The following is a 12397-nucleotide window of genomic DNA, read 5'->3' on the forward strand; positions in this document are numbered from 1 at the left end:
TGCTGATTTCAAGTATGGGTAGGTTGGTACACTTTCCATGTCAGGTGGTACAACTATACTTGGTTGTACCGCCTGACATAAAAAAATTCAACACATTGAAATGTTATTTAAAAACTGAAACTTGTTTAAACACATTGTTCATGACTAAAACATATGCATTGCATCAGTTTTTGAAAAGATTTAAATATATATATATATATATATTTTTTTTTTTGGAGCCATATTTGTCAATGACCCAGATATATATTTGCCCTTGTGCTAAAGTCATAAAAATGGTGTGTGTTTTTTTGACAGATTAAATAAATAAATTAAATGATTAAATTTATTTATGATTTAAACTTGATTAACTTGATTAAGATTAAATTATTTTTTATGAGTATGATTTTCAAGAAAATACAATTTCAGTCTTTCTACTTCAAAATTTCTGTGTGTGACTTGCCCTTGTTGTGGCAAAAATTCTTATTAAACATTATTATAAGAGACAACTCTGAATCAAATTGTCTTTCAAAAGGTATTTATTCTTGCAAGAAAAGGCCCAGTCGCCAACACAGCAGTTACCGTGTGGAGTGAGTGAGACACCAGACAGGAAACAATGGGCAGCCTTTATACCATTTTCAAGGTCTTCAGCAGGCTTCTTTTGCCTGCCTTCCACCGTTATAGAGACCCATGCTTATGTATTTTCTGTTTATCACTTAGTTATCAACTAAGACCATCACCAAAAAGTCAGTAGGGTCAAAGGTCCTGTCCCATATGTTCCTAAACATGTGTCACACCCAGCCACCTCCCCAGATACCCACACATGCATCAGTTTACAAAAATATATGTTCTTATATGTAATGATCAATTAAACATTTTCCATTACACCCTTTATTGTAATTACATAATTAAATAAATGTAGCAATTTTACAAAAAAAATTTCAGTGTATGTAAGTAATACTCACGCATATCCCTCTAATATAGACTGAAACGGCAAGATAATGTCACTTGCCAAATACAATATTTGAAGGAAAATAATCTAGATAACCTGAAAGAACAGACATAATAAGACTATTGGTGAGTGTGAAGACTGAGTACATATTTGTCAGTATCTTCAAAAATGTGTGAATAGCGTCAAATTATGTAGATTCAACATCAGAATAAGAAACATTGGAGTCTTCGGAAAAAATCATCAGTGCTTCATCTGGAAAAAGTCAATAAGATCAATAATAAAAACTAATTTTAGTTACATAATGGAATCCAAGGTGAAGCTGTTATATAACTGTAACATTGTCTTATTTATCATCTTATTTAAAATACTCTGTAGTCAATTTAGTTATGTTTGGGTTACCTTGAAGAGACTAAGTACAGCGCTGTATGTCAGGGAAAAGAGGAATAGGAAGATGAAGGAAGTGGCAGTGGACCAGAGACTTCTGAACTCATCCTCCTCTGGAACGTCTGTATTACAGTTAAGAGCAAAGCCCTTCTCTGGCTCAGGTGGCTCCCCTGGCAAAGAAAACACATGTACATGGGACATATGAACAGGATAAGCACATTGTCCTGCACGTATATGCAAACATAAATCACACATCCTGAATTGAGTCTTACTAGGCTTCTAGTTAGTGTACTTGTACATGTACTGCCTGCGTGTACTCACATACATTCTTTGCACAAACAGCTCAATGTACACATAAGAGACAAATATTTAACACTGTCCTGTCTCTTACTCATTGTTTCTGTATTTTACCATACACTTAGTATTTTACATACTGCTCAAGCATATTCATTTTCCCCCTAAGTAACTTCATCTCAGACATTAACTAATAATGACATTATACTAGTACACATAAAATATTACATCCTTACAGCAAAACATCTGAATGCCTTATTTCTTGTAAATGTCAATATTTACTGGTCACAATAAGTGGATTTACTTTGTGCAGAGTCACAAAAATATTCAAATTTCTCTAAATACTGATGAAACAGGACCAGAATGTAAAGAATGCAAAGTTTCTGATTATAAGAACCATGTGAGAGCTGGACTAAATCATGCAAAGTTGCAAACACAAATATTTATTCCTTAAAATTGTAAAACAACATAAATGTCAAACCAAAATGAAATATTTTTGATTTGAAACATACAACATGAAACTGTTATATCAGAGGACATGAAAAGGTAACAGCGGTACAGTAAGCACAGGACAAAACATAAATGCACAATTTTAACAAAAACATTACACTCACACAGGTCAGAATACATTTTTTGCTCTTGAAAACTATTGTTTTTTCACACGATGATAACTATGTTTCTGTTCATATTTATTTTCATGCAATAACAAATTAAGAATAGTTTTGAGTGAAATTTGGCTTTGAAGTTTGACCCATGCAGTAAAGTTAAAAAAAGCAGACCAATGCACAAAAACATGAAATAGATTATCTGACAAGTGAGCAACAGGGAGCATAAGCACTGGAAAATGTACAAAATGAACAGATAAAAGTTATCAGTCATAAACTGGACATTCTGGCTGTTTACTTTTGCTTGTTGACACTTCTAATGGAGATTCTTCATTTTTAACGTTGGCGTGTTTGACTCCGCAGGTGATGGTGGTTTCTTCATACTCTTTCTTTGACACTGTTAGGATGCTGAAAACAGATTTGGAGTCCATTTGACTGGTTGTGCCCTCTCTATGAAGCTCGTTGCCCACTTTCCACATGATATAGACATTGCCAAGTTTATGGCTTGTGACCTCACACACCAGAGAGACACTGTCTTTGTTGATAAGATCGGGTCTGTAAATGGTAACATTGGGTGTCTGTCCATCTGAAGTAGAGGTGATAAAGATGAATTTAACAAACATAAGAATCAAACAATAATGATAATAATAGTCTTATTAATACAGTCTAAGCTTTTTGTCAGCGAAACCATTTCAAATGGGCTTACAGTTTTTGCCCAAAAATTGTTGTATTTCATTTTCATAAAAGTATAATTGCATCTATAAATGCACATACAGCCACAAAGTCAATTGTTTGGAAGTTGAATAAACTTACCTCCTTTATCAAAATGGATCTCCTGCTTGATGTCTCTGTTATTATATGTGTCACGGGTGGTGCAGGTGACCATTTCTCCATCAAACCATGTCTTTTTATCAATGGTGACTTTGTGGATTCTTCTATACGGTAAAGTGTTAGTAACGACCTTTCCTGATGTGATATTCTCACTAGATACAGGTTCATTCTTCACTGTGCATGACACTGAAGCTTCTTGAACTGTCTTTTGTTCATTTCCAGAAACAACAGCTTCCAAGACAACTTTATTATGGACAAATAGCTCTCTCTGAGTTGGTGGCCTCAGCGTCAGTGTGAATTTAACTACAAGGGAGTAAGAAAGAAAATAATGACTTCATGTGTTCCTTGGAATTTATGTGTATATTTGTGAATTGGGATATTGGGATAAGTTTAAAAGTATCATTGTGAATTTGAAATTGAAGTTTATTCAGGACAGCAGGTCCATTGGCATTAAATAATTCAACCAATGATTTGACAAAACTTTTAGAGTGTGCTAAAATGTCTCTTCAAACATGAGCCTCCTCAAAGAAAAATCATCATAATCTTGACCCAACAGCAATACCATAGAGAGAAATATATGGTGTGTTTACCTGCAAAAATATTGGTGCTTTTATTAGCAGTTTTCCCACTGCGTTCATCGACAATTTGACAAGTGTAAGTGACCCCTTTATCCCACTCTTGCTGTGGCACCAATATCTCACTGTACACTTTCCCATAGCCATTTTCCATCATTGAGACGTCTAAAGCTGTGCCAGATTTGTTTTTAGATTCTGAAAACCACTTGATCTTCAGGTCGAATCCTTTTCCAGAACACAGCAGCTTTTGTGGCTCTGAACTAGATTGACCCACACTGGGAACAACAACAAGCTCTATGGTAGGATCATCTAAGGGGGAAAAAAAGTTGTCCAGTGAAGAAAACATAATACATCCACATATTAGTAAAATTCATTTCAATCCATGAATTAATGTCTCCAATATAATTAATAATAACATATTACAAGAAGGTTTCAATTGTTTACATTAGTTAACATGAACTAACAATAAATAATAAGTATACAGGATTGGCTAATATTAGTTTAGGCTAATCTCAACATTTACTTATACATTTTTTAAGATCAAAAGTTGTATCTGTTAACATTATATACAGTGAACTATCATGAACATGTTATTAACTAAAATATATAAAGGTGAATACGTTTTGTAAGTGAAGGCCAACTCTAGGTTGACTCATACTTGGAATTTGTCCTCTGATGTATTGATGTATTTTGTTAATTGATAGTTCATTTGAGTTATTGCATCTTTTTTGAGTTACCGATTAAATGTTCATTCCCTACCAAAAAAGTTTCCAGCAGGTTCTGATGCCAAGCTTTTGAAAGGAGTGTGGACTTTACAGGTAAAGCTGTTTGCTTTCTTCTGGTGCTCACTAGGGATTGTAAAATGTGTGGTCAGGGACCAATTGTTTTCAGAAGGGATCCAGTCCACACAAGTGAAATCTGAGATATCAGCACTGTTGGCCTGGAAGTTGATGCAGACCTCACCAGAGGGGAGATCATTTACAACACACTCCAGTAAAGCAGTGCCCGACTGAGCTGATTTCTTGAAAGACCTCCTGATCACCACTACAGGATTCTTCTTCATATCATCTGAAGATCAAACATACATTTTAATACACAATATGTGGTTTTCAAAACCTAAATTCTCACACTTGATCAGTGCAAAATAAACAACTTACCAGCTTGAATTTTATCATTCTCTTCTGGGAAACATGGATGTTTAGCAGTACAAACAACGGTCTTTAGTTTCAACCACTTGTCTCTGGACAAAGTCAAGTTGCTAACAATTTTATTGTCAAGGTCTTTGGAAGCGCTGGTGCCTTTTTCACTGGTGCCGTCTGCCGACCATGACACTTCAGTGTTGTGTGGCGCTTCAACAATACAAGAAATTGTGACTTCGTTCTCCTTCAAAATGTCTCTGAGATGGGCTCTCTTTACTTGGACTGAAGGTTTGAACACAGACTTTGCTGTAAATATGAAATTAATAAAGTTAGCCTCATGGAATGATGATGCTAGCACTAATTATACTGTCATATATGATTCATCTTCATTGCAAATGCATCAATTTGATGTATTATTATTTTAACGGTTTCATGTTTTGATTTTTTAAATTTCAATTTATTTTGAGTGAAGTTATGATGTCTTTGTGACCTTATATGCTCACATATACACTGGGACAGACACATGTAAAACTGGCATGATAACGAGAGAGAGAGAGAGAGAGAGAGAGAGAGAGAGAGAGAGAGAGAGAGAGAGAGAGAGAGAGAGAGAGTCATATATGGTGTGTTTACCTGCACAAATATTGGTGTTTTTCTCAGCAGTTTTCCCACTGCGTTCATCGACAATTTGACAAGTGTAAGTGACCCCTTTATCCCACTCTTGCTGTGGCACCAATATCTCACTGTACACTTTCCCATAGCCATTTTCCATCATTGAGACGTCTAAAGCTGTGCCAGATTTGTTTTTAGATTCTGAAAACCACTTGATCTTCAGGTCGAATCCTTTTCCAGAACACAGCAGCTTTTGTGGCTCTGAACTAGATTGACCCACACTGGGAACAACAACAAGCTCTATGGTAGGATCATCTAAGGGGGGAAAAAAGTTGTCCAGTGAAGAAAACATAATAAATCCATATATTAGTAAAATTCATTTCAATCCATGAATTAATGTCTCCAATATAATTAATAATAACATATTACAAGAAGGTTACAATTTTCATTAGTTAACATGAACTAACAATAAATAATAAGTATACAGCATTTGCTAATATTAGTTTATGCTAATCTAAACATTTACTTATACATTTTTTAAGATCAAAAGTTGTATCTGTTAACATTATGTACAGTGAACTATCATGAACATGTTATTAACTAAAATATATAAAGGTGAATACGTTTTGTAAGTGAAGGCCAACTCTAGGTGACTCATACTCGCAATTTGTCCTCTGATGTATTGATGTATTTTGTTAATTGTTAGTTCATTTGAGTTATTGCATCTTTTTTGAGTTAAATGTTCATTCCCTACCAAAAAAGTTTCCAGCAGGTTCTGATGCCAAGCTTTTGAAAGGAGTGTGGACTTTACAGGTAAAGCTGTTTGCTTTCTTCTGGTGCTCACTAGGGATTGTAAAATGTGTGGTCAGGGACCAATTGTTTTCAGAAGGGATCCAGTCCACACAAGTGAAATCTGAGATATCAGCACTGTTGGCCTGGAAGTTGATGCAGACCTCACCAGAGGGGAGATCATTTACAACACACTCCAGTAAAGCAGTGCCCGACTGAGCTGATTTCTTGAAAGACCTCCTGATCACCACTACAGGATTCTTCTTCATATCATCTGAAGATCAAACATACATTTTAATACACAATATGTGGTTTTCAAAACCTAAATTCTCACACTTGATCAGTGCAAAATAAACAACTTACCAGCTTGAATTGTATCATTCTCTTCTGGGAAACATGGATGTTTAGCAGTACAAACAACGGTCTTTAGTTTCAACCACTTGTCTCTGGACAAAGTCAAGTTGCTAACAATTTTATTGTCAAGGTCTTTGGAAGCGCTGGTGCCTTTTTCACTGATGCCGTCTGCCGACCATGACACTTCAGTGTTGTGTGGCGCTTCAACAATACAAGAAATTGTGACTTCGTTCTCCTTCAAAATGTCTCTGAGATGGCCTCTCTTTACTTGGACTGAAGGTTTGAACACAGACTTTGCTGTAAATATGAAATTAATAAAGTTAGCTTCATGGAATGATGATGCTAGCACTAATTATACTGTCATATATGATTCATCTTCAATGCAAATGCATCACTTTGATGTATTATTATTTTAACTGTTTCATGTTTTCATTTTTTTAATTTCAATTTATTTTGAGTGAAGTTATGATGTCTTTGTGACCTTATATGCTCACATATACACTGGCACAGACACATGTAAAACTGGCATGATAACATGAGAGAGAGAGAGAGAGAGAGAGAGAGAGAGAGAGAGAGAGAGAGAGAGAGAGATAGAGAGAGAGAGAGAGAGAGAGAGAGAGAGAGAGAGTCATATATGGTGTGTTTACCTGCACAAATATTGGTGTTTTTCTCAGCTGTTTTCCCACTGCGTTCATCGACAATTTGACAATTGTAAGTGACCCCTTTATCCCACTCTTGCTGTGGCACCAATATCTCACTGTACACTTTCACATAGCCATTGTCCATCATTGAGACGTCTAAAGCTGTGCCAGATTTTTTTTTAGATTCTGAAAACCAATTGATCTTCGGGTCGAATCCTTTTCCAGAACACAGCAGCTTTTGTGGCTCTGAACTAGATTGACCCACACTGGGAACAACAACAAGCTCTATGGTAGGATCATCTAAGGGGAAAAAAAGTTGTCCAGTGAAGACAACATAATACATCCACATATTAGTAAAATTAAATTAATGTCTCCTACATAATTAAAGATAACACATTACAAGAAGGTTTCAATTGTTTACATTAGTTAACATGGACTAACAATAAATAATAAGTATACAGCATTTGCTAATATTAGTTTATGCTAATCTAAACATTTACTTATATATTTTTAAGATCAAAAGTTGTATCTGTTAACATTATGCACTGTAAACTATCATGAACATGTTATTAACTAAAATAAACAAAGGTGAATACGTTTTGTAAGTGAAGGCCAACTCTAGGTGACTCATACTCGCAATTTGTCCTCTGAATTTAACCCATCCAAGTTAGTGCACACACATTAGGAGCAGTGAGAGAACACACACACACACACACACACACACACACACACACACACACACACACACACACACACACACACACACACACACACACACACACACACACACACACACACACACACACACACACACACACACACACAGACCAGTGTTATATTGATATACTTTGTTAATTGTTAGTTCATTTAAGTTATTGCATCTTTTTTGAGTTACCGATTAAATGTTCATTCCCTACCAAAAAAGTTTCCAGCAGGTTTGGATGCCAAGCTTTTGAAAGGAGTGTGGACTTTACAGGTAAAGCTGTTTTCTTTCTTCTGGTGCTCACTAGGGATTGTAAAATGTGTGGTCAGGGACCAATTGTTTTCAGAAGGGGCCCAGTCCACACAAGTGAAATCTGAGATATCAGCACTGTTGGCCTGGAAGTTGATGCAGACCTCACCAGAGGGGAGATCATTTACAACACACTCCAGTAAAGCAGTGCCCGACTGAGCTGATTTCTTGAAAGACCTCCTGATCACCACTACAGGATTCTTCTTCATATCATCTGAAGATCAAACATACATTAATACACAATATGTGGTTTTCAAAACCTAAATTCTCACACTTGATCAGTGCAAAATATACAACTTACCAGCTTGAATTGTATCATTCTCTTCTGGGAAACATGGATGTTTAGCAGTACAAACAACGCTCTTTAGTTTCAACCACTTGTCTCTGGACAAAGTCAAGTTGCTCACAATTTTATTGTCAAGGTCTTTGAAACTGCTGGTGCCTTTTTCACTGGTGCCGTCTGCCGACCATGACACTTCAGTGTTGTGTGGCGCTTCAACAATACAAGAAATTGTGACTTCGTTCTCCTTCAAAATGTCTCTGAGATGGGCTCTCTTTACTTGGACTGAAGGTTTGAACACAGACTTTGCTGTAAATATGAAATTAATAAAGTTAGCTTCATGGAATGATGATGCTAGCACTAATTATACTGTCATATATGATTCATCTTCAATGCAAATGCATCACTTTGATGTATTATTATTTTAACTGTTTCATGTTTTCATTTTTTAAAATTCAATTTATTTTGAGTGAAGTTATGATGTCTTTGTGACCTTATATGCTCACATATACACTGGGACAGACACATGTAAAACTGGCATGATAACATGAGAGAGAGAGAGAGAGAGAGAGAGAGAGAGAGAGAGAGAGAGAGAGAGAGAGAGAGAGAAGAGAGAGAGAGAGAGAGAGAGAGAGAGAGAGAGAGAGAGAGAGAGAGAGAGAGAGAGAGAGAGAGAGTCATATATGGTGTGTTTACCTGCACAAATATTGGTGTTTTTCTCAGCAGTTTTCCCACTGCGTTCATCGACAATTTGACAAGTGTAAGTGACCCCTTTATCCCACTCTTGCTGTGGCACCAATATCTCACTGTACACTTTCAAATAGCCATTTTCCATCATTGAGACGTCTAAAGCTGTGCCAGATTTTTTTTTAGATTCTGAAAACCAATTGATCTTCGGGTCGAATCCTTTTCCAGAACACAGCAGCTTTTGTGGCTCTGAACTAGATTGACCCACACTGGGAACAACAACAAGCTCTATGGTAGGATCATCTAAGGGGGAAAAAAAGTTGTCCAGTGAAGAAAACATAATACATCCATATATTAGTAAAATTCATTTCAATCCATGAATTAATGTCTCCAATATAATTAATAATAACATATTACAAGAAGGTTTCAATTGTTTACATTAGTTAACATGAACTAACAATAAATAATAAGTATACAGGATTTGCTAATATTAGTTTAGGCTAATCTCAACATTTACTTATACATTTTTTAAGATCAAAAGTTGTATCTGTTAACATTATATACAGTGAACTATCATGAACATGTTATTAACTAAAATATATAAAGGTGAATACGTTTTGTAAGTGAAGGCCAACTCTAGGTTGACTCATACTTGGAATTTGTCCTCTGATGTATTGATGTATTTTGTTAATTGTTAGTTCATTTGAGTTATTGCATCTTTTTTGAGTTAAATGTTCATTCCCTACCAAAAAAGTTTCCAGCAGGTTCTGATGCCAAGCTTTTGAAAGGAGTGTGGACTTTACAGGTAAAGCTGTTTGCTTTCTTCTGGTGCTCACTAGGGATTGTAAAATGTGTGGTCAGGGACCAATTGTTTTCAGAAGGGATCCAGTCCACACAAGTGAAATCTGAGATATCAGCACTGTTGGCCTGGAAGTTGATGCAGACCTCACCAGAGGGGAGATCATTTACAACACACTCCAGTAAAGCAGTGCCCGACTGAGCTGATTTCTTGAAAGACCTCCTGATCACCACTACAGGATTCTTCTTCATATCATCTGAAGATCAAACATACATTTTAATACACAATATGTGGTTTTCAAAACCTAAATTGTCACACTTGATCAATGCAAAATAAACAACTTACCAGCTTGGATTTTACCATTCTCTTCTGGGAAACATGGATGTTTAGCAGTACAAACAACGGTCTTTAGTTTCAACCACTTGTCTCTGGACAAAGTCAAGTTGGTAACAATTTTATTGTCAAGTTCTTTGAAAGTGCTGGTGCCTTTTTCACTGGTGCCGTCTGCCGACCATGACACTTCAGTGTTGTGTGGCGCTTCAACAATACAAGAAATTGTGACTTCGTTCTCCTTCAAGATGTCTCTGAGATGGGATGACTTTACTTGGACTGAAGGTTTGAACACAGACTTTGCTGTAAATATGAAATGAATAAAGTTAGCTTCATGGAATGATGATGCTAGCACTAATTATACTGTCATATATGATTCATCTGCAATGCAAATGCATCACTTTGATGTATTATTATTTTAACTGTTTCATGTATTCATTTTTTAAATTTCAATTTATTTTGAGTGAAGTTATGATGTCTTTGTGACCTTACATGCTCACATATACACTGGGACAGACACATGTAAAACTGGCATGATAACATGAGAGAGAGAGAGAGAGAGAGAGAGAGAGAGAGAGAGAGAGAGAGAGGTAGAGAGAGAGAGAGAGTCACATATGGTGTGTTTACCTGCACAAATATTGGTGTTTTTCTCAGCTGTTTTCCCACTGCGTTCATCGACAATTTGACAAGTGTAAGTGACCCCTTTATCCCACTCTTGCTGTGGCACCAATATCTCACTGTACACTTTCACATAGCCATTTTCCATCATTGAGACGTCTAAAGCTGTGCCAGATTTGTTTTTAGATTCTGAAAACCACTTGATCTTCGGGTCGAATCCTTTTCCAGAACACAGCAGCTTTTGTGGCTCTGAACTAGATTGACCCACACTGGGAACAACAACGAGCTCTATGGTAGGATCATCTAAGGGGAAAAAAAGTTGCCCAGTGAAGAAAACATAATACATCCATATATTAGTAAAATTCATTTCAATCCATGAATTAATGTCTCCAATATAATTAATAATAACACATTACAAGAAGGTTAAAATTTTCATTAGTTAACATGAACTAACAATAAATAATAAGTATACAGCATTTGCTAATATTAGTTTATGCTAATCTCAACATTTACTTATACATTTTTTAAGATCAAAAGTTGTATCTGTTAACATTAGGTACAGTGAACTTTTATGAACATGTTATTAACTAAAATATATAAAGGTGAATACGTTTTGTAAGTGAAGGCCAACTCTAGGTGACTCATACTTGGAATTTGTCCTCTGATGTATTGATGTATTTTGTTAATTGTTAGTTCATTTGAGTTATTGCATCTTTTTTGAGTTAAATGTTCATTCCCTACCAAAAAAGTTTCCAGCAGGTTCTGATGCCAAGCTTTTGAAAGGAGTGTGGACTTTACAGGTAAAGCTGTTTGCTTTCTTCTGGTGCTCACTAGGGATTGTAAAATGTGTGGTCAGGGACCAATTGTTTTCAGAAGGGATCCAGTCCACACAAGTGAAATCTGAGATATCAGCACTGTTGGCCTGGAAGTTGATGCAGACCTCACCAGAGGGGAGATCATTTACAACACACTCCAGTAAAGCAGTGCCCGACTGAGCTGATTTCTTGAAAGACCTCCTGATCACCACTACAGGATTCTTCTTCATATCATCTGAAGATCAAACATACATTTTAATACACAATATGTGGTTTTCAAAACCTAAATTGTCACACTTGATCAGTGCAAAATAAACAACTTACCAGCTTGAATTTTATCATTCTCTTCTGGGAAACATGGATGTTTAGCAGTACAAACAACGGTCTTTAGTTTCAACCACTTGTCTCTGGACAAAGTCAAGTTGCTAACAATTTTATTGTCAAGGTCTTTGGAAGCGCTGGTGCCTTTTTCACTGGTGCCGTCTGCCGACCATGACACTTCAGTGTTGTGTGGCGCTTCAACAATACAAGAAATTGTGACTTCGTTCTCCTTCAAAATGTCTCTGAGATGGGCTCTCTTTACTTGGACTGAAGGTTTGAACACAGACTTTGCTGTAAATATGAAATTAATAAAGTTAGCCTCATGGAATGATGATGCTAGCACTAATTATACTGTCATATATGATTCATCTTCATTGCAAATGCAT

General features: G+C 36.1%; 1 protein-coding gene across 1 annotated transcript in view; it reads right to left on the reverse strand.

Annotated features, from left to right (window-relative positions):
- Positions 1 to 950: 950 nt before the first annotated feature.
- The window catches only part of LOC143722427 (uncharacterized), a 218227-nt gene continuing 206780 nt past the window's right edge, over positions 951 to 12397 (reverse strand). The window contains exons 27-45 of the mRNA XM_077213834.1: positions 12015 to 12302; positions 11674 to 11925; positions 10885 to 11178; positions 10273 to 10560; positions 9932 to 10183; positions 9138 to 9431; positions 8463 to 8750; positions 8124 to 8375; positions 7156 to 7449; positions 6518 to 6805; positions 6120 to 6428; positions 5387 to 5680; positions 4775 to 5062; positions 4377 to 4685; positions 3633 to 3926; positions 3025 to 3345; positions 2510 to 2797; positions 1328 to 1482; positions 951 to 1180 (exon numbers count right to left, since the gene is read on the reverse strand). Of these exons, the coding sequence (XP_077069949.1) occupies positions 1169 to 1180; positions 1328 to 1482; positions 2510 to 2797; positions 3025 to 3345; positions 3633 to 3926; positions 4377 to 4685; positions 4775 to 5062; positions 5387 to 5680; positions 6120 to 6428; positions 6518 to 6805; positions 7156 to 7449; positions 8124 to 8375; positions 8463 to 8750; positions 9138 to 9431; positions 9932 to 10183; positions 10273 to 10560; positions 10885 to 11178; positions 11674 to 11925; positions 12015 to 12302 (5060 nt within the window). The 3' untranslated portion in view covers positions 951 to 1168. The remainder of the gene's footprint in view (positions 1181 to 1327; positions 1483 to 2509; positions 2798 to 3024; positions 3346 to 3632; positions 3927 to 4376; positions 4686 to 4774; positions 5063 to 5386; positions 5681 to 6119; positions 6429 to 6517; positions 6806 to 7155; positions 7450 to 8123; positions 8376 to 8462; positions 8751 to 9137; positions 9432 to 9931; positions 10184 to 10272; positions 10561 to 10884; positions 11179 to 11673; positions 11926 to 12014; positions 12303 to 12397) is intronic.

This window comes from Siphateles boraxobius, unplaced genomic scaffold (genome assembly GCF_051911475.1).
Source record: "Siphateles boraxobius isolate OS27281-9 unplaced genomic scaffold, OSU_SipBor_1 66, whole genome shotgun sequence".
NCBI classification, from domain to species: domain Eukaryota; kingdom Metazoa; phylum Chordata; class Actinopteri; order Cypriniformes; family Leuciscidae; genus Siphateles; species Siphateles boraxobius.